This window comes from Pan troglodytes, chromosome 12 (genome assembly GCF_028858775.2).
Source record: "Pan troglodytes isolate AG18354 chromosome 12, NHGRI_mPanTro3-v2.0_pri, whole genome shotgun sequence".
Lineage (NCBI taxonomy): Eukaryota > Metazoa > Chordata > Mammalia > Primates > Hominidae > Pan > Pan troglodytes.
Genome location: NC_072410.2, coordinates 53,210,839 through 53,230,138, shown reverse-complemented (window position 1 = coordinate 53,230,138; position 19,300 = coordinate 53,210,839). Strand labels below are relative to the sequence as shown.

Genomic DNA, 19,300 nt, shown 5'->3' with positions numbered 1-19,300 from the left:
AAGACAACCACAGCTCCAGCTCCACAACTTCCTCTGGGGGTCCAGAGTTGTGCCTGTAACAGCTGGCTGAATACTACCACACATAGGGGTCAGAGGGCTTTGAGGATACACTGAATGGGCTTATTTCATGAGACATTCATTAATCTGAAAAGAATACTAAACTGTTGGGTCCCTTTATTTTGAAGAGTCCAGTGACAACTCTATTCTGAGATGAAGGACTGGAGGGAAGGGATGGTGAAATCTCCAGGGCATTTTACATCCGAAGTTGTTTTGTCTCGAGGTTGATGGCATAAAGGAAAGGAGTTGGATAGTTTTCTTACCACTTGGAGAACATTTTTCTCTTCTGTTCTCCAGATGCAGCACACTGAAGATTAGATGCCTCCTTCAGGACACCTTGCCCTATAACAGCAATCTACAGACACTAAGTGGTTTGTACCTGTTCAGCTACGCCTCCCAGCAACCCTGGCAGACAGTTATACTTCCACTTAGAATCAAAGAATGTGAGAGTTTAAAGGGACCTTAGAAAATGCAGATTTCAACTCCTGCACTGAGGCCAAGTGCTCATTCAAGGTCACAGGGTTAACTGGAAGCAGAGCCCATGTCTCCTGACTGTGGCTCAGGACTCTTTTCTGCCCCATGATGCCATCCCATCCAAACAGGATTGGAAAGTGGGAGGAGGGACAGAGAGACCACGGGAGAAGGAATAAAAAGACTCAGATGTCTATTTTGCTGACGATTTTTTAAAAATGTAATTATAAAAGGAGTATAATCACATCAAGAAATGTAAGAATATAGAAAACAGACTTCTATTCCATCACTCTAATACAACTAGATACAATTCTTATCTTTTTGGTACCTTATACTTTAAGTCTCTTTTCAAGTGTATAGTTTTTCCGTAATTTCACAATTCCTTTAACATTACCTCATGAGCATTTCTTTTCATACTGTTGTACAGACTTTATAACCGTGCTTTTTAATGGCTGCACAGTTGGGTTTCTCAGCAATTTAGGTTGCTTCCAAATTCTGTGGGCTATTATTAATAAGACTGCAATAAACATCTAGGGCAAATGGCCATTTTCCCTTTGCTAATTATTGCTTTAAGATGGCTACAGGGTACACTTTACCTTCATTCACTTGCTTCTTTAGATTAGCCCTGCCAAGAGTCAGCGGAGACAGGGAAGGGTCAAAGCTGAGAAGCTCTATGGCTCCTGGCCAAAGCATGGTCTATTTCTGTTTCCTCTCTGTCCCCAAAACCAACTATCCCAGAGCAAAGTGTTCAAAGTGTTTTTTCATCCAGAGAACACGGAGAAAGTTCATAATTCATTCCCAAGGGAGTAGACACTTTTGTCTAGGAGAAGCATAGGGGAACCTCATAAGAAGTGTAGTCAGTAGTAGTTGATCATTTCATCACCCTGGATGAGCATTTGTCATAATTAAACTTAAACACAGATCAGGATTCTTTGATTCTTGCCCCAGCTCCACTACCATCAGTTTGTATGTCTTGGGCAACCACTTCCTAGTCTATGCCTCAGTTTCCAATTCCGTAAAATGAGGAGGCTGAACTGAATAATTAAGGTCCCTTCTAGCTATCTCATGTACTAATTTTTTTAAAAACTCTTTTTCCATGAAGAAGAGGAACTTTACCTCTTGTTAAAAATACAGAGACTCACTGTCTACTCCACGCCTGCAGGAAGTCTGAGTTGTTTTAGAAATGAAGGTGTAAAGACACTAAACACACACTTAGCTAAGACTTAAAGAAGACAATCTACGGCACTGCTTCCTTTCGAAGCGATGTAGGTTTTCTGGTTTAAGATGGGAGACAAAAGTCTATTAGAAATCAATCCTCAGAAAGATGGTTTCTTTTTTTTTTGAGATGGAGTCTTGCTCTGTGGCCCAGGCTGGAGTGCAGTGGCATGATCTCCACTCACTGCAAGCTCCACCTCCCAGGTTCACGCCATTCTCCTGCCTCAGCCTCCCGAGTAGCTGGGACTACAGGTGCCTGCCACCACGCCCGGCTAATTTTTTTTTTTTTTATTTTTAGTAGAGACGTGGTTTCACCACGTTAGCCAGGATGGTCTCGATCTCCTGACCTCGTGATCCGCCCGCCTCGGCCTCCCAAAGTGCTGGGATTACAGGCGTGAGGCCACTGCGCCCAGCAGAAAGATGGTTTCTTACTTTTCCTTTGTTCCTCTAGTAGTTAGACTTCCCTGGCAGTAACAGGGTAGCTGTGACACTCTACCAGCTGGGTATGCAAAATGTCTTTTTCTAACACCATAAAATTTTCTATCACTATCACTCAGAAAAATAAGAGTACAGAAAAAAATCCACTTATCACAGGCCAAAGCATGATGTGCCCATGTGTGTTGAAACTGTAGAGGACAATCAGACGAGGGGTTCTGATGTCATACTCAGCCAATATCTAAAAGTGGACATGCCCAATTTCTAAATTGACAAGATGGCTCAAATGACTGGATACTCAGATGCTCTGGTACCCAGGGGGATTACACCAGGGTGAATGGTCTCAGGTAAGCAGGCCCTTGATGGGAGCTGCATGGTAAACTTAAATAATGTGATTAGTAATGTCATCCAAGACAAAGAATAAACACAACATGGAGGACTCAGGGCCTGGAAAGGGCACAATGGATCAAACTGCCCCTTGAAGAAGAGAAAGGGATTAGCTTTAATCCTGCCTAGGTCCTTGACTGTTCAAAGTGACACAGACAGAGATGATGAACAGATCTTCCTGCTAGCCTAGTTTCAGAGTGATAAAAATTAAGAAGGCTCTTCATCAGTAGCCTAGAATCCTTTTTTAAAAAAACCTCTATCTTCTATAGAACATCCATACTATTCTTGGATATATCAAGGAAAGATCAAATAATTGAACCACCCAGGTGGGAAAGCAACCTGGCCCCTCATCAGCTGCTGCCATCTTTCCCACCCTTCCCCTAGCTCTTGCTGCACATTCCTCTGCTGCTTTTGTGCTCTGAGCTCTGGTTGATTCTTACCGCTGGCTCCTGGGCAGGGGCTGGCTGTGGGGCTGCAGCTGGCTGTGGCTGGGGCTGCTGTCCTGCTGCCACAGTGGGCTTTTGCTGCAAGGCAGCCTGCTGAGTCATCAGCTGTTGTTGATGCAGGGCTGTGGCCAGCTGTTGCTGTTGCTGTTGTTGTTGCTGCTGCTGCTGCTGCTGCTGGTAGAAATTCTGCATTAGCTGCTGTTGAGAGCCTCCTTGGGACACCACAGGGAACTGAGCAATTGCTGGTTGCTGGGTTGCTGGATGTACTGCCTGAAACTGAGCAAGAAATGAGGAGATGAATAAGGGCCTGTCCCAGAATAATAGTCACAAAAGACAAATGTCTCAAAAACAATGAAGACCAGTGCTAAAGCCAAAGGCAAGGGCAAGTAGAAAAGTCTTGAGGCTAGGCCTAAAATCTCATGATAGAGACCTCAGGGAATTAAAATACAACACAGCAGCAGTCCCTTACACTGCTAGGCTCCATCCATTGCACCAGGCTGCCTCCTGCACTACAGACTGGCCTTCCAAGTGGGTTTCTGGGCCTTGCCTAAGGGAAGCTATCTGACTAAACATCATGTGACTCCATAAGCTAGAGTACAGCAGGAGCTAATAAACGATCTCCTAATCATAGAGGTAATCCTTCTTATAAAGGGATTTGAAGTAGCCAAGATTAAAATGCTTCCCTACCTGAACAGGATGAAGCAATGATGACACTGAAAAGAATAACCTAAATGTTAACTCACCTATTAAGACTCATCTCAAGTCTTACTAAAAATTATTTCCCAAGAGCTCCATTTTTATTAAACTTCCTTAAACATTCAAAATAGCCAGTGTGCTCTATGACGCTTCCTTTTGTTTGTTTGTTTGTTTGAGATAGTGTCTCGCTGCGTTGCCCAGGCTGGGATGTAGTGGTGCAAGCAATCTCGGCTCACTGCACCCTTGACCTCCTGGGCTCAAGTGATCATTCCACCTCAGCCTCCTAAGTACCTGGTATCACAGGTGCACACTACCATGCCTGGCTAATTTTTTTTCTTATTTTTTGTAGAGACACAGTCTCACAATGTTGCCCAGGCTGTCTCGACCTCCTGGGCTCAAGCAATCCTCCCGCTTCGGCCTCTGAAGGTGCTGAGATTACAAGCATGAGCCACTGTATCTGGCCCACACTTCTTATATGTCTCTCTAATCCCCACTGTTAGGGGCTATGTGCTACATACACAAACAGAGCTCAAAATAAGGGCCTGCTGATGAACTAAGGTCAACACTGTATCTTTGAACATCCCATATACTTTATGTAGTTATTAGAGTCAATTGGGAGGATACTGTTTGTCTACTGGGGCAAAGTTAAAGGGTTAACAAATTAGAAGATGTCAAAAAAAAAAATAGCTGCCTACTTATAACAGCAAAATACTGGAAACAACCCAAATGTCTATCAACAGGAGACTGGCTGATTAAATATATTATGATAGATATATCCTGAAGGAAATATCTAACAGAATACTCTCAAGTTGTAAATAAGAATGAGCAATACCACTATATATGGGTTGGTGGGGATGGACTTTTGCAGATTTAACTCTGAAACTATGTAAATGTTTCACGTATCCACAAAACAGAATTAAACTAAAATTTAAAAAGCAATAACTAAAAATCAAAAGCAAAACAATGCAAATAAACTGGTGTATCAAATTGGTAGCTGAACACGCCAGAAAATAATGTGCTAAACATTCTAAGGGTAAAATGGGCAAGGAAATCTTAAACTGTTTTCAGTAATCATGTGGTTATTGCTATCTTAAAACGATAGAACAATTAATTATCTATGTTAATGCTGTTAAGAATCAAGATTTCCAGGAAAAAAAACAACAAAATCCAAGAAGTTAAACAGAAATCCAGTAATTACAAATCCAAATTAGGAATATAAATCCGAATTCATAATGCCTATTCTCCAACAAAACAAAACAAAATATATTTTCTAATTGTCCACTGAGAAGGCCTAGAAACAACAAGCAATCCGTTAGGCAAATGGTATTTCTAGCATCAAAACTGTGGTTTCTAAACATTATTTGCCCTAAAAAGAAACAGAGCTCCTAAGAAAAATGGATGATTTCAAGTTGAGGGCAGCATGATCCTAGAGGGCAGCATGATCCTAGATAGCAAGGAAATCATTAAAGACCACTGGAGTTACATTCAAAGGATTTAGGAGCCAATTTGAAGAGACTTCCACTGGCCAAAGTTGGGGCAATCTGAGCTTTAAAATAAATACATTTTTTAAAACTGCAGTATGCCAGGCATGGTGGTGTGCACCTGTAGTCCCAGCTACTCGGAAGGCTGAGGCGGGAGGATCGCTTGAGCCCAGGAAGTCAAGGGTTGTAGTATGCTATGCTAGTTGGGTGTCTGCACTAAGGTCAGCATCAGTATGAGGACCTCCCGGGAGCAGGGGACCAGTAGCCTAAGGAGGGTTGAAGCAGCGCAGATTAGAAATGGAGCAGGTCAAAACTCCAGGGCTGATTAGTAGTGGGATCCTGCCTGTGAATAGCCACTGCACTCCAGCCTGGGCAACACAGCAAGGCCCCACCTCTAGTAAAAACAAAACAAAAAAAGCAATGTATTCAAAGATATCAAATATGTTAAAATCTAAGAATTCCTAATGATACTAACTAAACTAAACAAAACAAAAACGTCACTGTTCACCTTTGGATGACAAGAGGGAACAAATTTATTACTCTGAAAACCAGTAAACAAAAGGAAAGAATCAAGTGTTTTTCCTGCCTTTTCTGTACAAACAGTACCTCGGGGTAGCTAAAGAGCTGATGAAAAAATTTCTTCATGGAAAACGTCCAGCCCTCAAATGAAGAGGGAATGTTAGAATATCACTGTGCCATCCCTGATGAATTAAGGAACTTGGCAAATGATCAGTGATAGCTGCTAAGCTAATGGGGAACATTAAACAAATGGATCAGACAGACAACACCTCAATACACCGATTGATCTTTTTTTCTTCCTTTTTTTAAAAATATTTTTGGGAAACGCAGTCTTCAGGGAAATCTGAAAGTACACGCTCCCTGATCTTAATATCAATGAAATAGAGGCCAGAGAGACATTATAGACCTCCTGACATGACGCAACAGGAAGAACAAAGAATTGTCAAACTGAATCAAATACTGAGCAAGCCTCGAGAAAGTACCAGTGTACACGGAAGATGGTCAGACACATCAAATGACACCACAGCATGCAATCAGCTAAACCCAGAATGCCAAAAATTCCAAGGGACAAATAATCCAGTTTCTCCGAAAAATTAAATGACAAAAAGCAAAAAAAAAAAAAAAAGAGGAGAGGGAACCTATGGATAAAAGGGGACTTAAAAGATATATCAGCCAGCAGCCGCACAGGCTAATGTGTGTAACTCCGATGATTTGGGAGGCTGAGGTGGGAGGATGGCTTGAGGCCGGGAGTTTGAGACCAGCCTGGGCAAAATAACGAGACCCCCGTCTCTACCAATAAAAATTAGCCAGGCATGGTGGCACATGCTTATAGTCCTAGCTACTTGAGAGACTCAGCTGGGATGATCACTTGAGCCCAGGAACTGGAGGCTGCAGTGAGCTATAACTGCACCACTTCACTCCAGCCTGGGAAACAGAGCAAGACCATACCTCCAAAAAAACAGATATACTCATCATTATAAAATGAAAACATTCATAGTAAAAAATGTGAAAAAAATGCATGAAAAGATAATGGAAAACAATATAGACCAACTAAATACAATCTGTTAGTATTGGATACTGATTCAAACAAGCCAACTTAATTATGAGATATCAGAAACAGTTAAACACTAATGGATATTTGATAATAAGAAACTATTGTTATTTTTTCCTCTCTTATGATAATGGTGTTACAGTTATATTAGAAAAAAGAAGAAAAAAAAGCAGTCCTTAAAAAAAAATAGTTTTTTTTTTTTTTTGAGACAGAGTCTCGCTCTTGTTGCCCAGGCTGGAGTGCAATGGCGCGATCTCGGCTCACTGAACCTCTGCCTCCTGGGTTCAAGCGATTCTTCTACCTCAGCTTCCCAAGTAGCTGGGACTACAGGCTTGCGCCACCATGCCCAGCTAATTTCTGTATTTTTAGTAGAGACAGGGTTTCACCATGTTGGCCAGGATGGTCTCGATCTCTTGACCTCGTGATCCACCTGTCTCGGCCTCCCAAAGTGCTGGGATTACAGGCGCGAGCCACTGCACCCGGCCAAAAAAATAGCTCTTGTACTGATGTTCCTCAATCAGATGACAGATTCCTCATGGCCTGAGTAAAAGGGTGAAAGGGGTGTGAGTGATGGATCCGCTTCTCAATGCTTTAGTATCTACATCTATGAGAAACAGTGATGTAATGTTTAATGGCTCTCTGGGAAGACACCTTTACCTAGTGGGCCTTTTCACAGTCATGACTCAGATATGCAAGCAAGGGCCACACTCTGACCACCTTACCTGCTGAGTCTGGGCCTGCTGCTGCTGCTGGTAAAACGTGCCTGCCGGCTGCTGCTGTGGTGGCGGTGGCTGTTGCTGCTGCTGTTGCTGCTTGAGGAAGAGTTGCTGCTGGTGCTGGGGTGTGGCCTGGGCCTGAGCAGGCAGACCCTGGGCCTGAGTAGAAGGCGTCTGCTGTGGAGTGGGAGGAGCCTGTGGCTGCTTGGCCTGAGTTTGTGGCAGAGGCTGGCTGGGTGGGGCTTGGGGTTTTGGTTGGGGAACACTGGCTAATAGGCCAGGCTGATTGCTGGATCCTGCAATGAGAATAAAGTCCATGTAAGGGTTCCAAATGCTTCCACACAAAAATGGCTTTCTGTCTTGCCAAAACAATTAATAGGGGGTGACAAGTGTGCAGAGTATCCCAAGATTCATGTCCTCCTCACTGTCTTTCCACATGCTCTGTCCCACCTGGAATGTCTTTCTATCTTCTTGCTAAATTATGTGCTTCAAATTTTTCAAAACAAGGTTCAATATTGCCTCCTTAAGAAAGTCTTCCCTTATTAATCATCCCATTTAGTCAATTACAACTTTAGTTGGCACCCCAAATGTCTACATATTCAACTGGCCTTTGGTACATATGCACAAGCTTTGCCCCTCTTGGCATGCAGCATGACAACATCATTCCCTGGTGTTTTACATGTAGCTTATCCCAGTCTGGATGCCTGGCTATAAGTAGATGGCCACCAAATTCACCAAAAGCAGCTTCCTGGTAGGGTTCAGTTACTCAATATTTTGGATCAATCCTTTTTACGAAACAAAGCTCACTTATTTCATTAGAAACAGAATGCCAAAACATGAAGGGGTGTTAGATACTTCAAGAGACAAAGCATTAAAGAAACAATATTCTTCTGTGAATGTCAAAAGAGAGGAGTCTTGTTTCTATTTTTTTTTCAGGCATGTATGAAAATAACTCAGTTTCTTTGTATCTCAGCCCATCAGACCCCAAACTTCCTAAAATTGAAAGTAAGTTGTCTGCTAGTCCAAGCTCTTCAGCCTCTTTAGTCCTGTCTCTTCCAGGCATCTTTAACTGTTGATGTATTAGACCCAAGCAGGCATTTTTGTAGGCTGGGAGGCAAATGAATAAAATAATGCTTTCTACCCAATCATCTCCCCTAGCCCATTTCAATGTCCCAAAGTTTAATTAACAGAACAGGGAAGCTGCCCTGGACTGAACTCAACACTTTGGAAGAGTCTTATTTCTTTAAAGGCAAAGGGAAATATATGAAATAAAGAGGGAGGATAAGGTTCCAAACTGCAAAAATCAGGGCCAAGTCTAGAAAAAGCGACAAAGGGCTTTAGTGGTTTTGGAGATCCATCTCAGAATTCAAGGAGGCCTCTCCTTTTGCCAGCCATTTGCCATACAATTCTTTTCTTTTTTTTTTTTTTTTGAAGCGGAGTTTCACTCGTCACCCAGGATGGAGTGCAATGGCACGGTCTTGGCTTACTGCAACCTCTGCCTCCCAGGTTCAAGCGATTCTCCTGCCTCAGCCTCCCCAGTAGCTGGGATTACAGGTGCACACCACAATGCCTGGCTAATTTTTTGTATTTTTTTTTTTTTGAAAAACAGGGTTTCATCATGTTGGCCAGGCTGGTCTCGAAATCGAACTGACCTCGGATGATTCACCCGCCTTGGCCTCCCAAAGTGTTGGGATTACAGGCATGAGCCACCATGCCCGGCCATTGCCATACAATTTCAACGGCAGCTTCCTCCTGTTCCTCAAGGAACACTGTTATCTCTGTGTGCCTCTGGAGTCCAATCCTAAAGCAAACCAGGCTTTCCAAGACTTCTCTGTTGTCCAGAATAACAAAGAGGTGTATTGAGTTTCAAACCAATCTAGATACAAACCTGCAGCCTGAGGTGGGGGCTGAACAGTGGCCCTCTTCCGGGGTGTCAGGGCTGGCTGGATGGGAAGGATTCCTGGGTTCGGCTGAGTCTGCCCAGCTTTAGGCCTCTGGCGGGGTGCAATTGAAGTCTCTGTGGTGGGAATGGGATCTGTCAGTCTAGAAAGGGAAAAGAGAAAGGTTCATATTAAAGTATGGGAAAAATGGAAGGGAGTGGGCAGAGGACACAATGCTTCCGCTTCCACATCGACCCAAACCTTCCAGGTCTGTTTAATCGATGCTTCCCAAAGAATCTCCCACAGGATGCCATTGTTACTAGACCTTCTGAAAGTAGGCTTGGTGGGCAAATACATTTTTAACACACTGATCAAAATATACTGAGTGGCTCTCCTTCTAGCAGAACTTTTCATGTGCGAATATGCAAGGAGAATCTCAAAAAGAATGCTATATAGAATGTATTCTCTTTGCATTCTCAAGCTTATTTCTTCTTGTGGCGCTTTTACCTAGTACCTCCTAGGATTTCCCAAAATACCCTTTGGGTAATAATGCAAAGAGGGGTTTGAGGCACATGGTTTTCAGACACGAAGAGGATTCAAACTTGGCTGCAACTAGCTGTTAAAGTGGTCTCTCTAAAATGAAAAGCATGCAGATGAGTGAATCCAACATGGGAACTGGAAGGAAAAAGTAAATAATTCAAGTCAAAGGGTTTAAAAATAAAAAGGAAGTGTCACAGAAACTCCATTTCTTCCAATATACATACTATCTTTTTTCCACAGTAACAAAAGTTTTAGCTGGGCACAGGGTCACCCAGAGTAAAAATCACATTGTCCAATCTCTTTTGAAAACAGGTGTGAACCTGTTTCTAAGTCCTGGCATTACATGAGATGTAAGAAGATTATCATGTGGCAGTTTCCAGAAACCAAAAGAAATAACTGGTTCAAGTCCTCTGTCTTCCTCTTTGACTATTCCTTGATCCTGCTGCTAGGAGCAGAGATGTTGCCATATTGATCCATGCAGCCATAGCTACACTGTAGGAATGGTGATGTGGTTAGCTTGAAGAAGTCTAGATCCCTGAGGGCCTCATGGAGCAGAACTGCCATGCTGGCCTTGGACTACTTACCTCCAGACTTTGTTTACTTGAGAGAAAAAAATAAACATCTATCTTCTATACGCAGCTGTCACTTTGGACTTTCTGTAATTCACAGCCAGATTGACACTTTCAAACTAATATAGGGAAGACTGCTTGCTCCCTGTGAGGGGTGCAGAAGCCCAGGTGCTAACTTCCACTCATTTACAGTAGTCCAGGCAGCTAGCTACTACCTAACTCAGATCAGAGTTGGCCATCCTTTGAAACTCCACTTTACAGAGTATAACTGAGGTTAGGCCAAAATTAACAAGTTTCAAGAATATTTCCAAAGCATGTTTTGTCAAAATATTTCCAAAACAGCCTCCATGAATGTAAAACAGGAAGCAAAGCAGCTGGCCTCATGTCCTTCCCATGACATACCTCCAAGGTCCATCCTGGGCCCAGAAACTTTGCACTGGCAACCTGTTAGAGGGATGCTCTTGTGCTGGTTGGGGAAGTGGTGATATAAAGGCTATCACATCTGGGGGGCTATAACCTGGGCAAGGGATGTGGGAAGAAAAATGGGACACGTGCTGGAGAAAAGAAGAAAGGTGTAAGAAAGAAAAAGCCGGCTGGGTGTGGTGGCTCACACCTTTAATCCCAGCACTCTGGGAGGCTGAGGCGGGTGGATCACTTGAGGTCAGGAGTTTGAGACCAGCCTGGCCAACATGGCAAAATGCCGTCTCTACTAAAAATACAAAAATTAGCTGGGTGTGGTGGCACGCACCTGTAGTCCCAGCTACTCGGGAGGCTGAGGCTGAAGAATCGCTTGAACCCGGGAGGCAGAGGTTGCAGTGAGCCAAGATCACGCCACTGCACTCCACCCTGGGTGACAGAGCAAGACTCCATCTCAAAAAAAAAAAAAGAGGAAAAAAAGAAAAAGCCAAGGGTGAGGGAGGTGAGCAGGCTTCTGTAGAAACCCAAACAGCAGAACCTCCACGTTGATCATCTCTTGAGGGGAACATATTAGAGCAATGGGATCTGGAGCCAAAGAAAAATATATTTGAGTTCTAGCTCCTCACTAAGTAACTGTGTGATAATGGGTATGTCACTCACCCTCTTTCAGCTTTGGGTCCTTTATGCGTAAAAGGGAAAAACATATGCCCACATCATAAGGCAGATGTGAACATCAAATGTATCAATAACTGTAAATCTGTTTTATTAATTGTAGAATGTCCAAAATATTAGTTTGTATGGACTTCAATGAGTATGTTTTGTGGAGTGGAGTGGGGAAAGGGATCATTGCTTACCCTCTGCACATATCATGTTTGAGCCTAGTACAAGACAGCCATGAGCACAAAGGACTAAGTTACTTAAATCAGCCCCAAAACAACTTCCAAAGAGGTGAGCATGGCAGAATTAGTGAAGGAAATGGACAGACTACAAAGTAACAAGTTTTGTTTGTTAAGCAAGTTTGCTACGTTTATTAAAAATCAAAGTCTCACTACTTTAGAGGCACATCTAAAATAACTTCATGTACACAGCAGGCATTTAATAAATATTAAAGAACTTTTTAAGATACAGATGTTATTTGACTGTTCAATTAAAATTCACATATTCCCATCCAGGGTACTTTGTTGACGCAGTTTGCTGCTAGCACTTACTCGTGATGGTGGTAGAAAAAAGAGGAGTATAAATATCTCCTGCGCTACCTCTAGAATCTGCCATTTGGAAGGGGTGGCAGCCATGCGAAAGTGCTTTGTAGACTTTCATCTACAGGGAGCATAAAACCCCAATGCTCAGCTGCTGCATTCCCAAAATGCAGCACTAAATGCAGCACTGCTGTGTGTTTGCCCTGGTGCCATGCTTCCCATAGGTTGCTGCCAGCCCTAACCTCCAACCCACAGGAATTCCTAGGAGATGAGAGACTATCTGCTGGCTGACTGGCACAAGGACCCCAACACCTTTGGTGAGTCTTACTTAAGTTGTGCGACAGTCTAGGTCACTTCCACCCATGCTTCTTCTCCTCTGTCTGGGTCAGACTTGCATTGCCTTCCGATGGCACTCCCAGCCTTTCCTGGCTCCCTCCCTGTTTTCTCTCACATGGGCATTTCCCCAAATAACATCTTCGTTTAATCCTCTTTTGGCATCTGCTTTTTGGAAGAACCTAGGTTGAATAGACTGTGATTAGCTAAGACCCAGAGAGTCTTCTGCTGTTCACTGACCTGGTGCTTTGACCTGCATTTTCCTAATGTGGTTGGAGCCATAGAAAGTAAGAAGGAAAGGGAGGTTGAGTGTTAGGGTGGTGAATGCAGCTAACCAAAAGTCAGGACACATGTTTAGGATATTTTTTACATTTTTTTAAAAGAGATAGGGTCTCGCTGTATCGCCCAGGCTGATCCCAAACTCCTGACCTCAAGTAATTCTCCTGCCTCAGCCTCCAGAGCAGTTGGTACCACAGGCACGTGCTACCATGCCTGCCTAATGTTTAGGATACTCTTGTACTAGCAACATTCTTTTTTTGTTTTGTTTTGTTTTTGAGATGGAGTCTTGCTCTGTCGCCCGGGCTAGAGTGCGGTGGCGTGATCTCAGCTCACTGCAACCTCCACCTTCCAGGTTCAAGTGATTCTCCTGCCTCAGCCTCCCAAGCAGCTGGGACTACAGGTGTGTGCCACCATACCCAGCTAATTTTTGTATTTTTAGTAGAGATGGGATTTTGTCATGTTGGCCAGGCTGGTCTTGAACTCCCGACCTCAGGTGATCCACCCTCCTAGGCCTCCCAAAGTGCTGGAATTATAGACGTGAGCCACCACGCCTGGCCGTACTAGCAATATTTAAAGTCTGCTGTTGCCTCATCTCTGAATGCCCCTGAGCCTATTCCCATGCAAAGAAAACAGCTTCAGAGTTCTTGATTCTCTTTCAAATGTAGATCACAATATTTCATGATATTCCTTTTTGCATTCCCAAAGAACAGTTTCTGCCTAGGCAAGACAGAGCTTGCTTTCCTGATCTGTGCAGCCCCTGGTCATGATAGCATACATAAGAATCAAGAAACACAGGCATCATTCCCTGCTGCTGTGGCAATCCAAGGAGGATATGTGTTCATGAAGGCATTTCTTACCTGGCCTTTGGCTGGGTCTTTTTTGCAGCTGCCTCACTGGCTTTCACTGGTTCAGGAAGCTTTGCAGGAATGGGAGAGTTCTATAGAATTGCAAACAAAACAGAACAAAACAAAAGGACATCACAGATTTCTTTGTTAAAGAATAAGCAGCCTGATTGGGACTGAGAGCTGATGGAAACACATTTTGGGATCTTCTGGAGCAGCTTCCAGGCCCTGAGCTCTGTCTGGTAGAGGGAAGGAAAGTTAACCAAATGCATATCAGACTCAGCCACAGTCAGGGAAGCAATGTATCTGAGAAGAGGAGAGAGTAGCTTGTGTGCAGCACACATTCCCGGATTATTCTCTACCTTCTGTACCATGGTGAGTCACTGGGGCTTGATCTCAGTGCCCTTCTCCTCCTATAGCACAGCTTAGAAGTGATGCTATGAAAGGAATGGGAAGGAAATGTCTGTAGCTGGTATTATTCTGGATCCCAGACAGATCTTCGTTCGAGCTTATCAATGTGTCAAACCAGGGTGCACTGAGTCTGCAAGTTAGAATGCTCAGAGAAAACCACAGCCACCTCTGTGTATGGCTGCTGAGCCAGTATCCTTCCCAACATGTGAGGCACTACTCAGTCCACAAGCCAAGGAGAGTTCCTCTGGCTTGAAATCTGCACTATCCATCTAATAATGCCTCATGAGGGAGCACCAACTAGCTGTCCCTAACCCTAAAACAAGTGCTTACCACTACTGAGTACCAAATGACATAAGACTTGTGAGGTGTACTTTTAAAAAACTAGCTACCAATCTGAATGCTTCCACTTAGATTTCACATTATTTAACTTTATGAATGGGAAAGTGGGACTACAAAAGAAGACAGTCATGTTTGGTTACTGCACAGTATCCCTCGTTTTAATCTGGGAAACCAACACACAATACTAGTTATAAAACTGGCCTTTTAGGAGGGTCCTCTGGCTTCCTTCATGTTTCCAGGTGGGGGGAGATTTTCTGCTAGAAAACTTCTAGCACTTCCTCTTCTTCAAGCATTCCTCTCCCAAAGGAGAAGAGTTGACTTCTGTGACTGTTAAGACTGTAGAAAAACTGAGCTGGTCCGGTTTGCTTTGCCCTCCTTCCTTTAAAGAAGAGCTGGTCCCCCAGGAATCAGGTGTTTACATCTCAGTCATGTGGGTCTAATGCTAGGGAGCCTGACTGGTCAAACTGCATCTTCTGACTCAAGCTTATTAGTAATAAAGCCAATATTCTGAGCTCCACATGGATGAACCCCACATCTGATTCCAAATGTGAGAGTGAAAGAGGAGCAGCACCCTTAAGTCCCAGCAGTGAAATCAAAAGTTCATTATTGGAGGAACTAGCAAGAAAATTTCAGATCAGAATCTATTATTATAGCATCCATTAATAAAATATTTAAGAAAAATAAATCACAATATGACATGAAAAATATGCAAGGATTTTTAGTAGAGATGGGGTTTTGCCATGTTGGCCAGGCTGGTCTTGAACTCCTGACCTCAGGTGATCCATCCTCCTCGGCCTCCCAAAGTGCTGGGATTACAGACGTGAGCCACCACGCCCAGCCATACTAGCAACATTTGAAATCTGTAAAAAGGACATTTGCAAGCATTTTGCTCTGAAAACTGAGTGCAGAGTTTAGGATTACTAAATGTAGAAAACATTCTTATGGCTTGATGTGCTGGAAGGACAGAGAAAGAGGAGTGTGAGTTATAAATGGCCAACAGCAGAAGCAAAATCAAGAAAGCTCTGCTGCAAGGAAGGAGAACGGGGACGAGGGGCGTAGGTTCTAACAGGCATGGGGGCATGTCCAAGGCATTGCCTCGGGAAAGTAGCCTGCCTGTAATCACCTCCAGGTGACTACAACAGGCATGTGGCTCTCAGAGAACTAGAAGAGTTGACAGACATGAAGTTGGTCAATCTTCATCCAAAGTGTCCAACTCAATCCCTAGGGCATTTTTTTGTTCAGTACAATTGCTTCAGTTTTATAATTAAATTCCATGGGAAAATTGGATTCCCTTTATGGCAACTGCTTCACAGTTAGCTTTGCTTGACTACCCCCAGTAGATAAAGCAAGGGACATCTAAATTCATTTAAACAGCTGATTAACACCCCAGGAGCTCAAAATGGCAATTTGATAATGTTTACTCCCTTTAAATAGCACCATTCACGTACCTGTACATTTGGAATTGGGCACTCTTTCTTGAGTAGCTTAAATGAGAAGTAGGACACCTGGTAAATATCCGGCCTTTTGTCAGGGTCTGGTTCCAACATATACCCTAAGGCAAACATATGTGAATTTATTTAATAATATTCCAACAGTTATTACACTAGCTAGGAAGCATCATTCCTCTCTCTACTCCCAATGTTTTGTTTTTAAACTTTTATTTTTCATAGAAGTCAGACAGTATAATTATCTCCTTTTCTCTCCCTTAGAAAGAGAAGCTCTAATGTTCCTGAAATATTTAATATCCATAAGAAAATAAAATATATAGATTGTAACAAAGATACTTAAAGTTCATATTCTATGCTTTGCACCAGAGGGACTCAAGCTCTCAATATGAAAGTTACCACCTTCATACTCCGATACCTAGGAGGTTACACGGTCTTACCATGGGCTTCCTTGGTTCATCTTATCTTACTAAACGAATGATTATTCTTAATAATTATAACCAAAACCCAAACTTCATGAATTTACTTATTATTCTTTTGTTGGAAATATTAGCTGGTTTTCAGATTAAAAGAAATTACAAAGTAACGTATGCATATCTACTTTTCCTGTGACCTATAGATCACTTGTCTATTTCCAGGTCCTTTAAGCTTCTGCCTCCCTGAGGCTGGAAAAATCCTCAGGGGGAAAAAAAATATTTGAGAAGACCACAGACATACACATACACATGCAAACAACAACGCAAGGCAGCTGACTGCTTAAATAATAAAGTGAATGCTCTGGACACTAAGTTCCAAAAAGATCAGTGAGGGTGAAGCCTTGTGACTGCCTTGCAGAAGAGGCAGAGCTTGAGGTGGCCCTTGAAGGCAGGACAGAATTTAGTCAGCGGGGAAGCAAAGAAAAAGACATTCTAGTTAAGAGAACAGTCTGAGCAAAGAAGGACTTGGAGAAAGACAAGAGAATGCCTTGCTGCAAGTAAATAGAGGAGCCAGAAGGACAGGGTAGAGAGAAGGCTGAGTGGGTGGAATGCAATCAGAATCAGAATCTTAAATGCCACGCTAAGAAGCTGAGCCCTACTGTGAGACCATTGGCAAGCCGCTAGAGTTTCCTAATCAGGGACATGAGAGGTGGTGTTTTATAAGAGGAATCTTTTGGTGAGGGTGTGCTGGATGGATTGAAAAGAGAGGAGAAAAGCTGGTGACCAGTCCAACAGTAAAGGCATGAGCTGACAGAGTCTGTATATACTATGGTGACAGTGATGTTCGTATAAAGAATGTAATGAAAACAGTAGAAACTCCAAAAAAGGAATATGGCTGAGTACACGACTGAACCTTTCCTCCCTTGCTAGCTGGATCCAAAGAAATCTTAAATTTCATTCTTCCAGGCTTCAATGGTGATACCACTGAGAGAAACTGAAAAGAGGACAGGGGAACTGGGTATTGAGGGTAAAAAGAAGGAAGGAGGGCTAATGATGATAAACTTAATTTTAGATCTGTGCGTTTAGGGTGATAGTGGAGTTGCCAAATGGTTTGCAAGCAGTTTGGGAAAGATGTCCATGGTATAGACATTCATAAAGAGTTGTATTTCCCAATATGAATTTACTGCATAAATGTTTTAAAAATTATCAAAAAATAATACTAGTCTAATATCAAAGTTGGCCATTTTCCCATATTTCCTACCAATCTCACTTACATACCTGGAATTCTAACATGGACATAATGCTTTATCTCTTAAAACAATCCAACAATTATTAAATGTCATAATCCAGCCCTTTAAATATTCCTCCTTTTTTTGTTAATAAATGGAAGAGGCTGATTGACAAAACTGGCACAATGGAATGGGCAGCACCTTAAAAGCTGTATCTATGTTAAGTGGATAAGTTACCTACATTTTCTCAGTTTCAGTTTCCTCATTTGCATAATGGGAATAATTACACTTAATACATAAAGGATTTTAAGAATTAAATGAGGTATAAGTAGGCCCTCAACAAATGTCAGATGCTCCACCCACATTTGCTGCTTCTATTTTTTCCAGTGTATCCCCATGCAGGACCCAAATGGGTTGCTCAGGATTTATAATCAATCCATAACAGTTAAAACTTAGATGTTAAGAGTCTTGACCAATGTGGAAAGATGATAAAAATCTCTGCTTCTTTAGCATTTTAGTATAGGGGCTTTGTGCAAAGATTATTCTTTTTTTTTTCTTTAAAGATTACTTATTCTACCATCTGGTTAATGAATGTTAGTACATATGCTTGCTATGATGATACCAAATAGTGGGGAATCTTAAGACTATTTTTAAGAAAGCATTGAGTTTAGATGCATGTTATCAAAATCCAGTGATTAACCTAAATGAGAAGAAAAACCTGGTTCCATGGAGTTATATAGTCTTAATTATGTATTCACTCCAGTGAATGTACTGCAATCATTTTCATTTGAGTTGCTTCCAGTTTTGCAAAGATGAATTTCTTATCACTTGATATGAGTCAGCTGGACTCCTTTGGTACCGGAGCTTTCATAGAGACTGCAACAGAATATAGAAGCACTATACTGCTCCAGGCAGTTAGGATTTATGCTTGGGTGGCTGGGCTCAGGTGTGAAACAGAACTTCAGATTTCTAGCAAAAAGATCCACCACTCTAACTAGACAGTTACATTGTCTTTGAGTTCCCAATCATTATCAACTAATTTCTTTACCTTTGCATCTAACTCATTACTCCTGGAATCTAATCCCTTTATCCCCCAATTCATTCTTTGTGATTAGAAATAAAAATATGAAACTAGAAACTTAAAATACTTACTAATTAGGCAGTGCATGTCTTGAGAATATCGAGAATTATCAGGAATTGTGAAGTTTCCATCACAAATTGCCACCTGACTTTCCCCAAATGGCAAAGTGAAGTAGCATAATTTATACAACAAACATCCAAGAGCCTAAAAAATAAAGATAGCAGATTGCTACTTGTGGCTTATTTATCATGACTCTAAATGGATCTAATGAGAAACTGGCACCATCCACATTTACTAGCAGATACAAAAACTATAGACTATTAATGTATTAGAAACATGAGTTTTAGAACCCAACACCACTGTTAGCAGCTGAGTTACATTATTTCTACCATTATTACCAAATCGTGTTCCAGTAAATAATAAGTATTTACCTGTTTTGCTCTTAAGAACCAGTAACATATACATGAAAAAAAATCTAAATAATTTTCACAGAGCTTGGAAGTAATTTTCTTTATCATGCTTCAAGAAGCAGTGGCTGGTATTCTCACATCAAGAATAACCTTGAGGGGTAAGTAGACCATGATATGGTACAGTAGCCACCATGCTATAGCGCTGTGTGCATTAACCTTGGGAATTCACAGTCAAGACTGCTGCTATCTGAGGTATGGATAGGTTACCTGACACCTACCCAAATGTCTGCCTTCGTAGTGATGATTTTGCCACTGTACAGGTTGACCATTTCTGGTGCTCGATAGGACAGCGTTGTGTATCTACAATCAAGAGATTCATTTTTTATTAAATATGTCAATACTATAATTAAAAACCAGGAGCAGCAGAAATACTTTTTTT

General features: G+C 42.2%; 1 protein-coding gene and 1 non-coding gene across 21 annotated transcripts in view; both read right to left on the bottom strand.

The window, feature by feature from the left end:
• Positions 1-19,300, bottom strand: part of AAK1 (AP2 associated kinase 1) — a 186,017-nt gene that overhangs the window by 53,479 nt on the left and 113,238 nt on the right. For all 20 annotated transcript variants that reach the window (XM_063789761.1, XM_063789756.1, XM_016948680.4 and 17 more), the window contains exons 7-13: positions 19,140-19,221; positions 18,523-18,655; positions 15,729-15,832; positions 13,546-13,625; positions 9,363-9,517; positions 7,481-7,770; positions 3,006-3,287 (exon numbers count right to left, since the gene is read on the bottom strand). In XM_063789761.1, coding sequence (XP_063645831.1) covers positions 3,006-3,287; positions 7,481-7,770; positions 9,363-9,517; positions 13,546-13,625; positions 15,729-15,832; positions 18,523-18,655; positions 19,140-19,221 — 1,126 coding nt within the window. The remainder of the gene's footprint in view (positions 1-3,005; positions 3,288-7,480; positions 7,771-9,362; positions 9,518-13,545; positions 13,626-15,728; positions 15,833-18,522; positions 18,656-19,139; positions 19,222-19,300) is intronic.
• Positions 8,573-8,704, bottom strand: LOC112208259 (small nucleolar RNA SNORA36 family). The gene has a single exon (XR_002942675.1). It is a non-coding gene; the product is annotated as a small nucleolar RNA SNORA36 family (small nucleolar RNA).